Source organism: Harmonia axyridis, chromosome 6 (genome assembly GCF_914767665.1).
Source record: "Harmonia axyridis chromosome 6, icHarAxyr1.1, whole genome shotgun sequence".
NCBI lineage: Eukaryota > Metazoa > Arthropoda > Insecta > Coleoptera > Coccinellidae > Harmonia > Harmonia axyridis.
Window position 1 is genome coordinate 16,385,024 of NC_059506.1, and position 20,215 is coordinate 16,405,238.

Consider the following 20,215-nt stretch of genomic DNA (forward strand, 5'->3'; position numbering starts at 1 on the left):
TCCCCCAAGAAGGTTGAAATGGAATTCGTCAGTGAATAAAACATTTTCCCATTGCCTTAATGTCCAAGACCGATGTGCGTTAGCATATGCTAAACGAGCCCGGCGACGTCTTGATCTCAGCATGGGTACACGATTAGGGTGTCGTGCATTTAATCCAGTTTCGCGAAGGCGGTTGATGACTGTTCGAGAAGAAATGTTTCGTTCTCGCTATTGTTTCCGATTTGTCGAACAATTGCTAGATCATCGCGAACAGTCGTGGGACAATGGCGACCTTGTCCAGGGCGACGATTGTATTGGTTCGTCTCCTGGTATCGCGCATAAGTTCGAGATACGAAGGGTTGACTAACACTCATCCGGATGGCTACATCACGTTGACTGTAACCTTCTTCAAGCAGAGAGATCAAACGAGCAATCACCGGCTCTGATAAATGCCGTCTAACCATGAAAGATACTCAAAAATAATTTTCAAATTTTCTAATTCGTTTTGAAAATAAACTGGCTCCTTTTAGCGTTGTGAAAGTTCGATAGATGGAAAGTTGAGATATGCAATTTCTAAAAAGCGAGTAGATAGAGTTCGAAATTCCCTTGGGTATATCAGCTTCATTTCGAATTTAATTTGGTTTTTATCATCAATATCATGAAATGAAATTACGGAATCGCATTAGAAATGAAGAAAACATGTTCAATTGTTTTATTTGGAGCCATTAAAAAAAAATTAAAAGTGAAAAAAAAATTTTTTTCATTTTCAAAAAATTTATTTCATGAACTCTGTTATTGTTCTCTTCTGTTATAGATAAAAATGCAGAAAAAAAACTTGACAATTTCATTGCTTTATTTTGTGGGAGATTATGAATATTCAAATCAAAAATCGTGATCCTTCAATTTTTTTGAAAATTCGATAGAATCAAATAAAAAAACGGTTCATGGATTGAATTGAATTTCTCTGGGATTTTTGTGGTGATATTGAACTGTAAAACGCATACTTAATGTTGATGGTTTCCTCGATATTCAAAAATTCAATAGCTACTTCTTGTAGAGTCAAGATTCCAAAACATCCCTTAAATTTTCTGTTCAATCATGGATTGGTGAAATATTGATGGTTAAAGACAAAAAGGTCATTTTCAATTAAAAGTTTGATATTTGAGCGAGAAGATTTTCGTATCAAATTTTTGAAAGAAGGATATTGGAGCTGAGTGGTTGAGTTGGAAAAAAATTTTCCAAGTCTGTATGCCAAAAATAAAAACTGAAAAAATTTCGCAGGAATTTTAGATACTGTATTCATTAGATCTCTAAACTATAAACCTCAAGCTTTGTTTTCAAATTGAGATACGACCATTTTATCAAGAATACTGCCGTTTGAAAAACCCCTAAAAATTTTGAATTTTATATTGATTCTTAAATTTTTTCCACTAGTTTTTTGAAGTAATCATTTATTGATCAAGAGTCTTTACCAACCAAAGGATAAATTTAAAATTGTTTTTTCAATTGTAAATGTCGACTTGTATATGATTTTCATGAGAATAAAAAAAAATAAATCTATGACTTCGCATCCTTGATAGAGAAACACTTATCTTTTGTTAGTTTGAGGTTCCTCTATTGCAATTTTTGTGAAGTAGATATACAAGTAGTGTGTTGTAAATTCAGTAATTTTGTTGGACTATAAAACACTGATAAGGAAAAATTGTATTATTGAATACAAAAAATTCCGTACGTCTGTCTTATGTTAATTAATTTATTTAATTGGTTAACCGTTTACTCAATTTGTACAGTTTTAATTGTTTTGAATTTTTTTTTGGTTAGTTATCAATCCTTTCATATTTAGAATTGGAATTATATTCCAAAAGAAAAATAAACCAAAAAAAAGATATATTATTGTGGAGAAATGGACACAAAGTTATCAATTTTTTAATTTTTGAATTGTATATCCTTCATCATTAAACTTTTATAGTCGTATTCTATTACCCGTATCGTTTATTTCATATCCTATACAAATTTCTATTGATATTATTATTATTTTACTCAAATAAACAACAGATTTGGAGCATTTGTTGATCCAGGCTCTTCCTAAGCAGTTATTTCAGTGGATTGTTTTAAAATGGGCCACCCTGTATATGTGATAATGTGATTTTAATTGAAATGAAAGTTAGACGTCAGTTTTCTTTCTGATTGGAAGTGAAATCTGATATCGGCGTCGTTTAAATTCTGTTTAGATTATCTAACTTTTCAAAATTTGGAGTATGTCGTAGATGAATTCTACGTAGATATCCATTATTACATACTACATAATTTCAATCTATTAAAAAAACTCTCGAATGACAGTAGATTCTCAATTTGTAAATTCCAAATTTTAATTTGGTGACTCACCCAACCTTCCAATTCTTCATCCCCATATTCTTTGATTTCTTCATCTTCATAATCATCAACAGATTCAATTTCGCTTCTTTCGGGTGTTACCAAATTTGTAAAAACCTTGTTTATGTACAGAACTGACGCAGAAGTAATGCTAGCACTGGGCCCAATATTGTCATAGTCCAATATAAGTGGCGGTTCTTCTTCTTTCTTTCTTTTCCTTATCTTGCTTATATTCTGTTTCAAGTTTATTTCAGTTTTTTCTTCATCTGACATGAGATTCATAAACGATGCACTTATTTTCCGTTTTTTTCTCGGAATCACATAATCGAAAGAATTTTCGGAGCTTGTTCTATGATTGGTATTGGTCACATGGCTATTTTCATGCATCAGTAAAATATTCGGATGGCTACGAAAATTTTTTTCTGTCTGAAATGTTTCATTTTCTTCATTGTATAAAATCGATCGGTCCTTCTTCATGCAGTCAGCACTTATACTTTTTCTGAACAATATGTTCGTGCAGATTGTAGGGTCTTTAGATTGATCCGGACTCTCTGTCTCTTGCAAGACTTGAGGACTCTCTGTACAAGACATGCATTGAATGACGAATTGTTGAAAACCAATTAGAAAATGGTATTTGTCGTAGATTCCGTATAGTTGATAGCAAATTTCACATTGATAGAAATAGAAGCAAACAGTATTTTAAGGCCCTAAATCAATTTTCCATAAATGGAGTGTTACTAGATATTTTCCTTATAAATCTTGGATTCCGATTCTAAGTTGAATCTCCACGATTCAAACAGTGACAACTGGAAACTGATCCAGAGCGCTATAATAATTAGACAAGCTCATTGTATGAAGGTTATATAAAAGGATCATTATAACAGGAGTTTTTTCAGCTGCATGAGAAGTTTAGATGGTTGTTGTCTAAGGTTTAACAGTTAGAATGTCAAGCTGAGCTGACATTTGTGTTCAGTAAAAAATAAATGTTATGAAATTATCTACCAGATTATAATAATGAAAAATTCATGCCAACAATATTTCTATCTTGTATTATTATTAAAAGTGTTCAAGCTCTATTAAACTATTATATAGGTAGTTTGGCAAATTTTTCTCAAAGCAGATGACGCTTCCGTTGAATGATTCTCGCGAAATTAGGTCAAAATCGGATGTGAAAATTGTACAAACTCAGTATTGGATCGTAGCAAGCGAGGAGGCAATTCAGAATCTTTCTTCTCCTATAATTGATTATTTAGGTTAATTTGTTCTGCTACTGATATTTTCGCTATTTCTTGAAATTGTAGGTGAACAGACTAAACGTATGTATTTAATGGTAATCAATCTATTCAGCTATCTTTAATAATTTGATGGTCGTATTTTTTCTAGATACCTACCTATATTTTTTATTTAATTATATTTTTTTAGCTCAACTGGAGGAAACATATATACAATAAACTTCCCAGAGAATCTGCAGCCATGTGGGCCTGCAAAAGACTCTTTGAAAAGATATGGGTAATGAAACCGGATATGTGACTGTGGTTTTACGAAGCAATAATACGCCCCATTGTCCCCTATGCTCCTATAACATGGTGGACAAAATCCAAAGAAGTCAGCACAAGCGGCCTACTGCTGAAACTACAGAGGCTGGCCTGTATTGGTGTCACGGGAGCTATACACACAACTCCCATGGCATCGCTTGAGGTTATACTCGATCTACCTCCCTTACCCCACATGTGAGGAAATGTAGCCTGCTGGAAGCAATAATAATATCCCGTAATGGGAATCTCCGTCCGGGAAACTGTATTGGACATATGAGGAGTAAATCGCTTGGACAAAAAGTCCTAAATATGGTATACCGATAGATCAAAATCAGAAAAAGGGAAATGAGCTCTCTATCCTGCAAACCGAGGCACTAGCTGTCTATACTTGCACCCAAGAGTGTTTCGAAAGAAACCCCAAAGGGGTGCGTATACCTATATTATCACTGAAGTCCCTGGAACCATATAGCCAGGGGTCTTTACTGCATGGGAGAGCCTTAATAACATAAAGCATCTGGCCAGAGGCAATAAAGTACCTCTTTTATGGGTACCTGGGGATTGTGGCATTGAAGGAAATGAAAACGCCGATGAACTTGCGAAAAAGGCATCAAGGCTGACACCTGTTGGTCCTCGGAGCCCTTCTGTGGGCTTCGAAAATACAAACACAAGACAGCACTCTAACAATGGGAGCGGGACAATAGGAAAACCCTCTGGAGGAACACTCATGATCTTGCTCAGGTGAAGAAATTGGTGGTGCTTTTATAGACCTCTACCAGGAAACTCCTGAAAATAACACTAGCTGAGCTTCGGTTAATGGTGGGACTGCCGACAAGACATTGTCGGTGTAAATAATTCTTGTACCGCATGGGTAAGTCAGCAGATGAGATCGCAGTTCCCGGCAGGTTAACAGAGCCATAACGACACCGATTCAGTGAAATAATAATAATAGTTGTCAACGTTAAATTAATGATATTAGTGCTTGGGAAACTTATGTATTTGAACTTGAGATATATAAAGGTATGAAATGTCATATTATGCTTCAAAGTACCTGTCAAAGATTATCCAATTCAATTGTTTGGACAACTAAATGAAATTTTATTTTTCCCAAATCCTGCATTCGGTCATCCATAGTAACATTCTTGAACGTTCGTCTAGTTGAGTGAAATGTCATTGAATTATCAGAATGCAATGCTTTGATTATAATTATTGAATAATTCATTCTCTAATCGTAACGAATACCAACTCGAGCAAAGACAATATATTTCGATTATACGAATCTTTTTACTCGACGTAGTTCGCGAAACACCACTCCAGCTGCGCTTTGGTAATGTTTCGCGAACTATGTGGTCATAGTCGTTGTAATAGTACGCTCTTCAAATGGCATTCTACTGATAGCCCACTATGTGAGTGTGGTGTAGAAGAAATCATTGACCACTTGTTGAATAATTGTCCAATTTATTAATTTCATGATGGTTTCCAAACTATCCATACGGTTTCAGATTTTTTTTTAGAATGGGTCGCCAACTTCAGATCAATATAATGGAAACTAATATTTAATACTCCTTTCTGGTTCTTTTTTTTTTAAGATTTAATTATGAAGTCGTCAACCGTTGGTGAAGAAAGAGGATGGAGAAAATTTTGTTTTCCATGAAGAGGAAGCCCTTCAATATAAATATGTCAGCTCATTCTGTAAATGTATACACAAACCAGTCACTACATACGGGGAGACTGAGATTTTTGTCTCTTCCCGTTCACATTTCCTCTGCTGATACTGAAGTTGATAATTTTTGTGTTGCACTATCTCAACTGCGTTCTAAAAAATCAAGGAAATGATTATAAGGTTTTAGTTCAATTGAGAGTCAAATGAACAACTCTTTATTGATTCATTCCTAACTTTCGGCTCAATTTTGAGCCTTCTTCAGAAAAACTGAAGAAGGCTCGAAATTGATTTGAAGAGTTGTATCATTATGCCCCTTAATTGAATTAAAACCTTATAATCATTTCCTTGATTGAAACAATGTTCAATCTTTTATTTCAAACGATGTTGAAAACATTCATTTTAAAGCCTCGCGAACCTCGATAGTGGTGTAGCTGCGCGTTACGAACGAAATTAGGAACGAATATTAGCATACCGTATGTAAAGGCTCATTTTCACGGTGATAGTACTATCATGTATAGTAATGTAGAAGAAAATATTCAATCTCATAGAAGCTCTCTCCGTATGTGAGCTGATGCAGTTCAATAATGTTGTCAACAGTAATCATATAATTTTGCATTTGATCTTGTTTAATCAGTTTTTTTTTTCGTATAAAGTTACTCCATGTAACAGACAATTATGATAGTATATACATATACAAAAAAAAAACCGATTGAAGGTTTTGGTATTGTCATAATTTTGATGTTTCTTCTAAATATAGTTCCTTCATAAAAGGGTATATATAGAGGGAGAAGAGCATCAAATATATTAGAGCCTTAAAACTGAATGTTCCAAATACTGTTCTTCATAATAAGGTATAGTGAGAGAAGAATCTCAATGATTTTAGAGCCTTACGGGCAACACCACCACGTGGTTGCTTAGTTCAAAACGAAATCACCGATTTTTATGGAGTTTTCACATAATTTCCTCAAACAATAATAATGAATTTTTTTAATTTGCGAATAAAAAAATAGAACCAAAGTTTGACTGATACGCGTAAAATCACGTGGTGGTTGAAAATTTCACAGAAAATAGAATTGCGTTTGATTGATATACGGAAGCTACGCCAAAACTGAATTCGTTATAGGATAAGGCCTCACCAGAGCCAGTTTCAACGTCTGAAGTTTCGAGATGCGAACGATATAATGCGTCCATTTTATTCTTCCATCGGAGATGTCTGCTTCTTCTTATGTTTCGGATGAAACACTTAACACACATACGATATTTTTTCGTTTTCTTTCTTCTTTTCCACGTTCTCAAATGTCTCGAGGCTATTGTAAAAGTTATATTTCCTTTCGATACGGAACCTGCACTTCGGATGGTACCATTTCTCTTTTCATTTCGAATGAAGTCGGTTCTGGTGATCCTAGAATCGGTTTCCACAATGTCCAGGGGCAACTCCTATAGAAATCAGTGATAACCGATTGATTCGAAATTCTGGATCAGAAGATTGGAAAAGGAGAAGAAAATTAGAATTTGTTGCAAACAGTGTGTACCACCATTGACCCAATGCTTTATTACGGTTGAGCGATGAAATTTTCGAATGTTTTTTCGACTCGGTATTATTGGTGTCTATTAAAGTTGAATTTTCAAATTGTTTGTGGAAATACACTGGATATGCCTAAAAAGAGTAAATTAAATAAAAAACAGGATGTTCAATACGAAGAAAACATGCTTGGTCATTTAAACATTTTAAGTACACCTGTGCATTTTCAAACAATTTGAGATTGTAGCTCTAATGGAGCCTTATGATACGGTATCGAAAAAAAAAATCGAAAATGTCAACACTTAACCGTAATAGAGCGTCGCGTCAATGGTGGAATATCCTGTATATTGTATAATTTTCATTAAGTTTAGTGATCATGTTGTCGTATACGTGACTAAATAATGGAGATTAGGTATAGAATTAATTATGAATTTTCGCAGTGAAATTATAATCAGACCATCTTTAACTATAGTACAGAGGATTCTAACATCAACTTTGAAGAAGAGGAATTGCATCATCTGAAGTTTTTGGAATTCATATACAGGTTAGCCCACATAAGTTCAGATAGGTCAATTTTTATTTGGAGGGGGGCTTTTTGTTATTGGATCTTCCGGTGTATGATCATGGCCTATGTCAACCCCTTAAAATAAATTATTTCTCAGAAGAATTAATGAGGAAATATTCGGCTGGACTGTGAGCTATTCTGTATAACGTTTCAAATGAGTATTTTTCGAGTGAACGTACCACACCTGCTTTCTCACTCAGGTCATTTTCTTCAAATTTTTCGACCACTTCACTCTCTGCTCTCGAAGATTTTGCAGAAAGTTTTACCGATGTAGAATCTAGATGGCACCGTATATCTTTGCTACTTTCTAACAAACACAGCTGCTCTCTCTCTTTTGCTACTTTCCGCCTGCGTGCCTTCATTATTTCGTAGAAGCCTTTGATGTTATTTCTGAGTTTTTGATCAGGGTCCAAATCGTTGTTTTTCAACTTGACCCTGGATTCCATGCCTTCAAGTGGTAGACGCAGGCATAGACTACTCGTGTCTTCCGTTTTCGTGTCTTCTCCAGAATCAAATTTTACACATTCGTTTTCTCTACTGATATATTCCTGCTCGGATTGTTCGTCTGAGCTGGTGATATTATATTTATCAGAAAAGTCGGCATTGTGGTCCAGGCTCAGCTTGGCGAAGTTCTCGACCTCTGGACGAGAAATTATATCGATATTTCTAATATTGTATTTCATGATTCAAATGAATTTCAAATATAATTTACGGACTTCCTCAAACGAAGCTGTAAGCGATCAAGCCTAGACAGAATTAGATATGGAACTATAAAGAAAGAAATGAATATGAATGAATGACGGAAGAAATTTAAAGGAGGCATGTATAGAATACAAGACGATAGATGGCCCGAAAAATATAAGATTAAGGCCAAAAAAGAGGACGACCATGGAGAAGCTGGAAGAACAAGGTAGGAGAAGCGATGTCTGCCAGAGATAGAAAGAACGAGAAAAAAGTGGAAGTTTGGTACAGAGAAAGAGCAACACATCTGTAAATCCTTGATAAATAGACATAATTTTAGTATAATTATACATAATTTCAATTTTCAATTTACACAATTTATATTAATACACATAGATTCAAAAGTTTCACATCACCCTATATATTCATACTGATGTCATTTTTTCTTTTGATTTCAATACCATTCCTATCCTATGATTTTTTCAAGTAGAAAAGATTATGAATAATACATAAAATTCCTATAAAAATTAAGTGAATACTTAATTAAAAATGAAGCGATGTTCAATATCTGAACTGTACCGGGCTACAATTGTTTGCTCAGTTGAAGAAGACCACTCCAAGAGATTTGTGAGCTAGATTAGGAGTTTGCCAAGGCGATATCTCGTGGGTGTGAAATCGCTTTCTAGATAAACAACCTTTATGTGATATACCTAGGAGTTTAAAAAGATTACTTACAGACGGAGAGCAGAAGGTTTATATTCATGTTTGAAACATACATTCCAAAAAATAAGATATTCAACTTTTTTCCCAGAGAATACTCGTGGTCCAGAGGAACAGTGCAACAATCAAAACATCTGCGTGATACAATATCGAATAAACAAGTGTTATCTTTGAATGACGAAGTGAGGATTGTCACAGGGCCACGTGGCGGTGCGATAATCGATTAGTCGCTCTTCAAGTGCATTGGTTTATAAAACCAAATTGGTTGAAAATAATTACACCAGTTTTAATTCATTTCATGCGAGGAATTTATTTGCGACAATAAATTACTCGAATAATGTTCTCTTTGAAAATGAATATTTAGGTTTTTTTTCGCCATAAATGGTTTGAAATTAAAATAAATTCTACGAAAGTGAGAATATAATGAAAAACAATAACAAATTCCAATACAAAATCTAAAAAAATTGGGAGATGAATCTGGTGATTTGGAGGGCCATTTGATCGTGCCATTTGTGGAAAAAATACGGTCCAAAAAAGTCGTTTTAAGATATTGTGTGACCACTCTTATGTTGTGACTTGGACAGCCATCTTGCTAGAACCACGAATCATTGAAATACTTAGATGCTTATTCTTCCTAGACCAATAAGTTGTTATGTTGAACATGACGGGTGAAGGACGTGCTACCGAACGTGCGGAAATTATTTGCAGAACTTGTAAAAGAAAAGTAGTTTCTTTTGTGAAATGTGTTAATTGTGACAGTTACTATCATAGTGGGTGTGCTAAAAAGTTAAAATTACCCCGGATTGGGGAAAAACTCACAAAATGCTGCACGAATTCAGACTCCGAAGACGATAAAACCGATGGTTTTTTCGAAGCCCTTGAAAATTTATCAACTTCTTCTGATAACAAAATCGACATAAATATATTCAAATATGTCATAAGGCAGAAGAATGTGCTAATCAATGAACTAAATGATAAGATTAAATTGTTGAATCAGATGCTCGATATCACAACGCAACAGATGAGGTCGGAGTTTCCCAAAAAAATGGGGATTCCTTTACACGTTTCATCGGAAGATACGGGATTGTCGAAATACTCATCTCCAGTGGCGGAGCCAGCTCCGGTTTCCGAGGAAGATTCAAATCTGATTTCAGACAAGACTGGTCAAAATAGCGAATGTGCTAAAATAGATTCCAAATCTAAAGTTCAACAATCTAAAGACAAAACTGAATCATCTTCCAATAAAAACAACGATTGGCACAAAGTGACTCACAAGAAGAACACGAATCATCGTAAGTTCAGACCTTCTCTGGTTGTTGGAAGTTACGACGGAACCTCAGACGTTTCTGGAATTGAGAGGAGGATTGCTTTTCACGTGTCCAATCTGAAACCTGAAACCACTATTGACAATATTCGATCATTTCTGAACAAAAATTTCAAAGATGTGGGATGTGAGGCCATCAAGTCAAAGCGGCCAAATGAATATGCCTCCTTCAAGGTAACTCTGCTAAGAAGTGAGAAAGAAAAGGCACTTGATGCAACCAATTGGCCTAATAATGCATCGGTCAGATATTTTTTCCACCGGAAAGTAGAAAACCAACCGATCTGCTTTCCGGGAGGCAGTACAGTGTTAGTCTCTTAGAACTAAATGTACAAGGGTTGCTCAATAAGTTCAACAATCTTGAGGTTCTGTTGGAAGATTTGGAGCCTCATATCATAAGTCTGGTGGAACATTGGTGTGATGAGACTGCACTGGAATCCGTGGCTGTTCCTGGTTTTGAGCTTGCTGCTTCGTATTGCCGTCCGAGCAGGATTCATGGTGGTTCGATGCTGCTTGTTCGGAGGGGTCTCCAGGCTGTGGATCTGGATCTTGGGAGATTTTCTGTGGAGATGCACTGCGAACTGTGTGCTTTGAGATTGAATATCGGTGCCTCTGTAGTGTGTGTAATTAGTGTCTACAGACCTCCTTCAGGTGATGTTGGGATATTTTTAGATGTTTTGGGGCATGTTCTGCAGGTTTGTAGTAGTCTTAGCCCTGTAATATTTGTTTGTGGTGATTTTAATATAAATTATCTTGACGAATCTTGTAACCATAGGAAGATGCTATATGACTTAATTAGTAGTTTTAACTTGAAGATAACTTGCCTGCAGCCAACTAGAATTTCTGTCGATGGTAGGGGTAATAGATCCGAATCTAAAATAGACTATATTTTGACCACTGTTGATGCAAGTGACTTCACGCCGACTGTTTTCGAGGGCAATATTGCCGATCATATGGCATTTTTGTTGAGGTGTACATTTCGCGGCGATCCACCTCCACCGGTCGCTTATGCATGTCGTAGAATAAGAGATATTTCGACGAGCAATTTGTTAAATTTGCAGTTCAATAGTGGATCCGGGAACTTTGACGAAATCTATCTTATAAACGAGTTGGATGTTTGCTTTGATTCCTTCTCAAATATTGTGACTTGGCTTGTGGATAAATATTGTCCCATTAGATCAGTCAGACGTGCGTCAAGTAATCTTTACCGTTGGATCACACCAGAAATTCGTCGAGCCAGTGTAAACTTAAAGTACTTACATTGGGTCAGACTGAACATGCACACACAAGAAGCTGCGAACACCTATAAGAGAGCTAAGTCCGATTATAGTGCTTTACTAAGACAAGCCAAGTACAGTTATAATACCAATCTCATTGAATGTTCTAGTAATAAAAACAAAACGGTTTGGAATTTAGTTAAAACTATTACTGGACGCGAAAATTTGAGTTTAAAAAAAATTAATTTGAATGTCAATGACGTAACCATATCGGAACCGCAAGAAGTTGCAAATGCTTTTGGCACTTATTTTTCATCAGTGGTAGTTTCTACGCTCGATGAATATTTCGGACCCGTTCGGTCATTGTCTTGCACATCTAAGATGGTGTCAAACGGAACTTTTTTTTTCTATCCAGTTAGCGTGGAGGAAGTAATTTCGACAATTACGAACTTAAATAATAAAAGTAGTACTGGACTGGATCACTTGTCTACGAGAGTAGTAAAAGCTATGAGCTCAGCTATCGCAAGTCCACTTGCACATATCGTGAATTTGTCAGTTGCTTCCGGTAGGTTCCCGACGAGGTTAAAGATCGCAGCTGTAACGCCAATTCACAAAAAGAATGCTATTGATGATATAACAAATTATAGACCGATTTCAGTACTGAGCGTGTTTTCTAAGATCATTGAAAGGATTGTTCATAACAGAATCATGAATTATTTAAATAAATTCGATATTATCTGTAAAAATCAACACGGTTTCAGAATAGGACGATCTACTCAGACGGCAGCAGGTGAATTTGTCCAGTGTGTCTATGAACGTTTAGACGAGGGATTGTTTGTAGCGGGATTATTTTTTGACCTCGCGCGTGCTTTCGAGAGTCTTGGGCTTGGTTTTGTTCGGACCAAGTTGTATGATTTGGGTTTCCGGGGTGTCTTTTTAGACTGGATAATGTGTTATCTCTCGGGAAGATCATTTTATGTGAGAGTTGAGGGCTCATCCTCAGAGAGATTTCCTGTTGATATTGGGGTTCCTCAGGGCTCCGTGTTGGGACCTCTCATTTTTTCACTTTTTATTAATGACTTACCTAAATACGTTGGGGCATCCTTTTTAGTATTATTTGCTGATGACACGTCGATGGTGGTTACGGCACGGAGCGTTGAGGAGCTTACTGTTAATTGCGGCCTGATCATGCGTGACTTTTGTTCCTGGTGTCATTCGAATAATCTAATGGTGAATATATCCAAGACGGAATGCTTATTTTTCAAATTTAGTAATCGCTCGAATCATCCTTTGACCATTAAATATGATCATGAAACATTAACCTCAAAGTCCGTCACTAAATTTTTGGGTGTCTATGTCGATGGCGGACTCAGATGGAGCGATCATGTAGATAACCTCAGCAAAAAGTTGAGCAAATCATACTTTGCTATAAATAGAGTGAAAAATTCTCTTCCTTTGACATCCTTATTTAATGTTTATTACAGCCTGGTATACAGTAACATCAGTTATAACATTATTTTGTGGGGAAATTCGACAGATGCCGGCCGTATTTTCATTGCGCAAAAGCGCATTATTCGCATGATGCTCGGTCTGGGTCCGCTTGAGTCATGCAGACCCGCCTTCTTAAAATATAGAATTTTGCCTCTCCCTTGTATATTTATCTTGAGTTGTCTGATATACGTTAGAGATAACATTTCCCTGATGTCAAAATTTTCGGATCATCATAGTTATGGCACCAGGAATGATGATATGTTGTGCTTCCCCAGGCATAGAACTACCAAGTTCGAGAATTCTCCGCTGTACCAGGGCATTAAGTTTTTTAATCACCTTCCCAAAAATGTTAAGCGCCTGGACTCTCGAGAGTACAAAAAAACTGTTAAGTCAATGCTTTTGAAAAAATGTTTTTATAGTGTTGCTGAATTTCTGAATGACAAACTGTCCTGATGTCAAATTTCTTTCTTTTTTTTGTATTTGTATTTATATTATCTGTATATTGTACTTTTATATATCTACATATTTATTTATTAGTGCCAGTATATGTCGCATTATATTGTATTTAACTGACTTATCTCATACATAATTTGTCCTAAGAGATTCAATAAATTATTTATTTTATTTTTATTTTTTATTTAATATCTTACTACTGATGAGTTATGTTTGCTATTAAAAAAAAAAACGATGACTAATCGGTGAATAAGATATTGCTTGGGAATGAACTATTTTCAATGTACCAGAAAAGATTTCAATTTCTAGACAAAATTGAATATTGAACTCAATTTCGACTCTCATTTTGAGTAGGTATGCAACAAGCGTTGTACAACGGACGCGTCTGTTCCTATACGCCACGAGCGACTTGGAGAGAAGTGGCAATGGCGGGCTGGCAGAAACTAGTGCCACGTTGCCTCTGTGTGCATTGGATCATTAGAGTACATGGAAGAGACATAACAGCGATTCAAGTCCGTGCCACGGACTTCAGTTAGGTGTGCATTGGCCTTTGGAAGAGATGTGGTAAGGACAGGCTGGCCGGACGCAAGTGCTACGTCGCCTCTTTGTGCATTGGAACATTAAAGTACATGGAAGAGACTAAGGCTAGGAACATAGTGAAGCGACCAAGAGGTGCGAAGAGGATAGCGGTTCCCGAGAGTAGCGCCGATGACGAGGTGTCATCTCATAGTGAGGCGAACAAGAAATCAAGGCGATAGTCGAGTTTGATTATTATAGAGGAGGCGTGTTTCCGAAAAATGGATTTATACTGTTAGAAAATTCGTTATTGAAACTCTGGTATGTAATGAAAATGAAAAATGATGAAATAGAAGAACTTGTAGTGTTCACGAAATCAATAAATCTAGGAAAATACATGGTGAATTTCATCACTTGTAAAAAGAATTACGCGATCATCCAGAGAAATTTCTTTCATATTTCCGTATGAATATGGCAACGACTACATTCCGGGAAAAATTGAATCTAAATTAATGAAGAACTGGCCTAATTTCATTCGCGACCCTATCACTCCCACGGATTAATTACTTGTTTGTTTTATTTCATCCGCTACAGCATCCCATAACTTGTCCAAAATATATCAATTATGATGTTAAGCATCTGTAGCTATTAGGTGAGAACATTCATACATAAATTGGACTGTTAGGTGCTGGGTTGTTGAAGTTCGAAGGACCATGAAATTTTCCACACTATTTATTGAAGTAGGTTTATATATACAATTACACAATGTACACTTTACAAGATTCGCTTAACTAGTTATCGAAAACTATGAATCAGTTCCACGCACTTATCCAATAACAATTTACCGACTAGGATACTAATGAAGATGACCGACTGAAGGGTCTTTTTTAACCACGTGGCGACTAGGCCAATATTTCACTAACTTGAAATGTGCAAGCTGAACACTGTGTCTCAAGGGGCGAGAGCAACGACGAACTATATTATACTGTACTTGACTTGTACTTACTAGACTGTATGTAGAATATAACTGAACTGACTTGAACTCGAACTGATTGAAGGGACGGTTCGATGTCTTACCCCCTCTCGACCCTTTTGTCGAACCATCGAAAAGGGTTAAGAACATAGAAGTGCTACAGATAAAACGGACCTAGTTAAATTATCATTATAGCCAGCCGTCATTATAAGGACGACTGCGCGTAGCACACAAATAAAGTGCGCGGAATTATCTATAACTAACTTCAGGGGTGAATCTTTCGACAATGGCGGCGCTGAGTTCTACGAACCTTGATCAAAACTTAACATACTCCCCGGGCTGAACCGTCCAGGTTAAGGATAAAAGTGAAAATGAATAAAAAAAAAAATTGATGTGATGATAAAGAAAATAATTTCTTGGAACAAATAAAATAAACAAAAAATTAAATAAAAAATAAGAGAAGTAAAGAAAGAAAGAGTCATATTGATAATCATACTCGATTGTCAATGTTTTCCGTGCAGAATGGAAGTGGACATATCTTATTGATTGTTCTAGTGAATGTTCCTCCTTGAGTTCTAACACGAACAATGCGAACGCGTGAATCTTTTCCGGGAATCAATTCTACTACACGGGCTAAAGGCCATTTAAGCGGCGGTGTTAGATGTAGATTTGATTGAAGAAGAAAATCGGGACCCTGCCACCATAAATCTGAGACAAGTAATTGTGATGGCAATGACCCTCTCGAAAGTATATCTGCAGGATTCAGGTGCGATCGAATATGTCGCCAAGTAGCATCTTTGGAATTGTCCTGAATTTGCACAATTCGATTTGAGACAAATACAGACCAACGTGATGGATGTGATCGAATCCATGCTATTTTCGAATCAGACCATAGATTTAGAGAATTTATATTTCGTAAGTCAATTGTTACTAAAGTTGAAATTTTTGAAACAAGGGTAGACAGAAGTACTGCACTTATTAGTTCGTGCTTGGGTATAGTAAAAATTTTCAAAGGTGCAACACGACTTTTAGCTGTAATTAGATTTGAAGTGACTGAATTATCAGCAATCATGACATATTGGAACGTACGAAACTCGAACAAGTCGGGTTGTACTGTATAACTTTTGATAGAAAAGCCAGATGAAGATTTCATTGAACCGTCGAAAACTACTCGAAGTTGAGTTGTGAGGCCTTGCTCACGCATTATACAATGATGAGGGAAGAAATATTTTGCATGCCCTAGGGATATATAATTCTTTATAAATTCCGAATACTGATGTTTCAGTTCCTGATTATTTTGTATTCTTCTTTCGAGATTCAAGAATCTTTTCTTCGCTTGCGAATACGAATCACCTAATTTAAATGGTTCGTTTGGAGTTTTGAATGGTAGGTCAACTTGAAACCTACCCGATGGAAACCGAATGGTTTTGTTTTTGACTATCCGTTCAACATTCTCTTTTGCTGAAGATAAAATGTGTTGAGATTGATTAGATATCTCCTTGAGGATAGCACAGGAGACCTTAATCTTTCGATGAGGATATACTAATGGATGATTTGTTAGATCTATCATTCTATTTGACATAGAACAACTTTGTGAGATGCCAGAAATTTGAATCGTTTGATTGTAAGGTTCGAGATGAAGTCTGTTGACCAGATCTTCAGTTATGAAAGACGTTTGACTTGCGGAGTCAGTCAAACAACGAACAATAACTTGATTGTTGTATGAATCATATAATTTTACACAGGCAGTAGCTAAAGGAACTTGGTCATTAGAAGATAGAGATGAAAGACTAGACACGTTTCGACCTGGACTAATATTTTCATTACGAGTTGTAATGAATGGTTGAGCACTAGTAGACAAATGAGAAACTGCTTGAGATTCATTCTGAATTTGTGACAGATTATTTGATCTGGATACTTCGTTGTTGGATCTTGGATTAGGAACTTCATTAGAATAATGGCGAGTTGAAGTCCTATTGAAATGGAGCAAACTATGATGCTTTTCATGGCAATTGAAACATGTGTGTTGACTAGAACACGATTGTACACTATGACCCAACGTAAGACAATTCAGACAAGCATTCTTTTCTTTCACAAGACTGTGACGATCGTTATGAGACAAATTCATGAATTTCCTACACGAATATATCTTATGTTCATCCGTATTACACATAAGACATTTGAAAAATTTATTTTTGTTCGTTCTGTTCGACGTGTTAGCATGATAAGGATTAGGATTTTGACTTTGCGAGTTTTCGAACTGATTTATAGTTCTCGTTGCCATAGATATAACCTTAAAATACTTATTTTCTACAATATCTCTGTCCTCTTCATATGAGGCAGAGTCAAATAACTCCAACTGAGTTTGAACAAGTTCGTAGTCTTTGAAGATTTGCTCTATTTGACATTTTCGAGCACTACATTCTTCTCTATCTTTATTATTATCTTGGCCGAACCAATTGGCCATTCTAGTTAGTTTACTCTTAAGTATGGTTCTTTGTTTAATCAAATTATCGATATTAGACATTTTGAACAAAAGAAATAATTAAGGAAATATATAAAATAAATAAAAATTATATATAAAATGAATAAAAATTCTAAAATTGACTTATCACTCTCCAAAACTGCTTGCACTGGAACCAAAATGGATTCTGGACAGGAACGATACGTCGTAGACAGCGACCTCTTGTTGCGAAAGAATTCACCACACTTTGCGCATGCGTTGATAAAGTTAACCAATATGTCTGCTTCAGGCACGTGTGTTATACTTCAATTGTGGAAGTTGATAATTTCTTCAGGGATATCTCCAATTTATATACGGCTCCAAGGATCAAATTTATATCCGGCTCGAAGGACCAAATTATTTTGCTAATAGATGAGAACATCCATACATAAATTGGACTGTTAGGTGCTGGGTTGTTGAAGTTCGAAGGACCATGAAATTTTCCACACTATTTATTGAAGTAGGTTTATACAGGGTGAGTCTTTGACTTGTACATATATTTTAACCCAAGATTCCTGAGGTCAAAAGAAACACTTTTTTCCTTTACCATTTTTTCCGATTCGGCCCGGTTAAAAAGATACAGGCTGTTGAAAATCGTTAAAAAAATGTGATTTTCGGCTATATCTCGTAAATGGTTGTATCGAAGGAAATGATTTTTGAAATATAGCTTTTTTTTGATGTGATACATCTTCTCCGAACACCAGATTCCATACACATTCTTCTGTTTCTTTGTTATGAACATAACATACCATAAAAATACCAGAAATTCGAAGAAACCAACTCTTAATAGTAATTTGAACGTTCATTGAAGAATATTTGGCTAATTTGAAAAATAAAAGTATTCTTCATATTTTCTCGTACAAAGCGCCGTTTTCGAATAACTTGATCTTAAAAAAAAAAAATTATCTGTGAAATTCAAAAAATTGGGTACTTTGGCTGAATGCAACTCTGTTCTATTGTGGAAAAAAAAACCACAGAAATGAATATTTACTATGAAGTCATGTCTCAGATTTAAGAATTGAAGTACTAGCCAACTTAGTTTGAAAATGAAGTTATTTGAATAAGCTCACCTCAACTCCTCGATTTGATTAAAAATCACTGAGCTTTGGCACAGCTCTGATAATAAGAAGATACTTCACTAAAATCAACATTCTTTTTGAAAAGTCCAGATTATTCATAAAACCCATGTTTAAAAAAGTTTTCACAAAATAGTCCCATTATAATGACAACAATCAATATCCCACTAAAGACTGCTGCTATCGAACAATACTGTATTCTTCTTCGGCTCATTCAAACTCACATCGAAACATATCACTAGGACTAGGTACATACTAGACAAATTTTCATGTGATTGAGATTGAATACTTTTATTCTTTTGCTATTCCATAAATTCATCCTAAGAGCTTATGATTGACATACTTCCAAGAGGGCCATAATTGTTTTAATGTGAAAACAAATTAGGTGAGTTGAAAGAAACCAAATATTCTATTGTGGATATTTACATTGAATACTTCTCATTTATTTTCAATGCCAAAATCAAGATGAATTAAGTAGTGAAGTTGGCTATAATGTAGGTACACATTAAGAACAAATTTGATTACAAGTGGAGTCTAACATTTTCCATTGATTACAGAGCCAGAATATTTTACATATTTCCATATTTTCATACTGATGGTTTCAAAAATATTGATGCATTTCAATATTTTTATGAGATAGTTGGAACAAATCAAATGCTTCATTTCATAACAAATATCTCATAACAATAACAGTGTAAACTGTAAATGAAAATTTTAGGTTAGAACTTAGAACATAGATTATTCGAACCGAACTGCTGTGTTTATATTTGGCATCACTCGAAATTTGAAATTCAAATTTAAAACCACAGATTACTATAGTCTGTGTTAGATCTTTCATAGATGAATATTATTTATTTGAGATTTTAAGGTTAATTCTTGCACGAAAAATAAACAACGATATCATATAAATGAAATATAATGAATGAATGGATATGAGTATCAGAGCTAATATGGGTGGTAGCGAGCTCAATTCGTTATAATTATCGAAAATGAAATAGAAATCAAGAGAAGAATATTTAATCTTTAGCGTCAACGAAATTGGAATAACTCATTTATTTGATTATAAACACTACTTTGTTCAACAAATGGAATGTTAAACGTGAGTTTATGATGGTTTTTCTGATTTAGTAGCTTATTTCCAAGGTTCAAGAGGTATATCTTATGCTTGAGAAAACTTCAGTGTTCCGGTTTTCAGGGGTGAATTAGCTCATTTTGAAAATTTAAAATGGCTATATCTTTTTAACAGGGCCGAATCGGAAAAAATGGTAAATGAAAAAAGTGTTTCTTTTGACCTCAAGAACCTTCGGTTAAAATATATGTACAAGTCAAAGACTCACCCTGTATATACAATTACACAATGTACACTTTACAAGATTCGCTTAACTAGTTATCGAAAACTATGAATCAGTTCCACGCACTTATCCAATAACAATTTACCGACTAGGATACTAATGAAGATGACCGACTGAAGGGTCTTTTTTAACCACGTGGCGACTAGGCCAATATTTCACTAACTTGAAATGTGCAAGCTGAACACTGTGTCTCAAGGGGCGAGAGCAACGACGAACTATATTATACTGTACTTGACTTGTACTTACTAGACTGTATGTAGAATATAACTGAACTGACT

The 20,215-nt window shown here is 35.4% G+C and overlaps 1 protein-coding gene across 4 annotated transcripts in view; it reads right to left on the reverse strand.

Moving 5' to 3' along the window:
- LOC123682301 overlaps positions 1-20,215 on the reverse strand; it is a 113,887-nt gene that overhangs the window by 26,618 nt on the left and 67,054 nt on the right. For all 4 annotated transcript variants that reach the window (XM_045620855.1, XM_045620854.1, XM_045620853.1 and 1 more), the window contains 3 exons: positions 7,814-8,274; positions 6,684-6,984; positions 2,365-2,930 (listed from right to left, as the gene is read on the reverse strand). In XM_045620855.1, the coding sequence (XP_045476811.1) occupies positions 2,365-2,930; positions 6,684-6,984; positions 7,814-8,274 (1,328 nt within the window). The remainder of the gene's footprint in view (positions 1-2,364; positions 2,931-6,683; positions 6,985-7,813; positions 8,275-20,215) is intronic.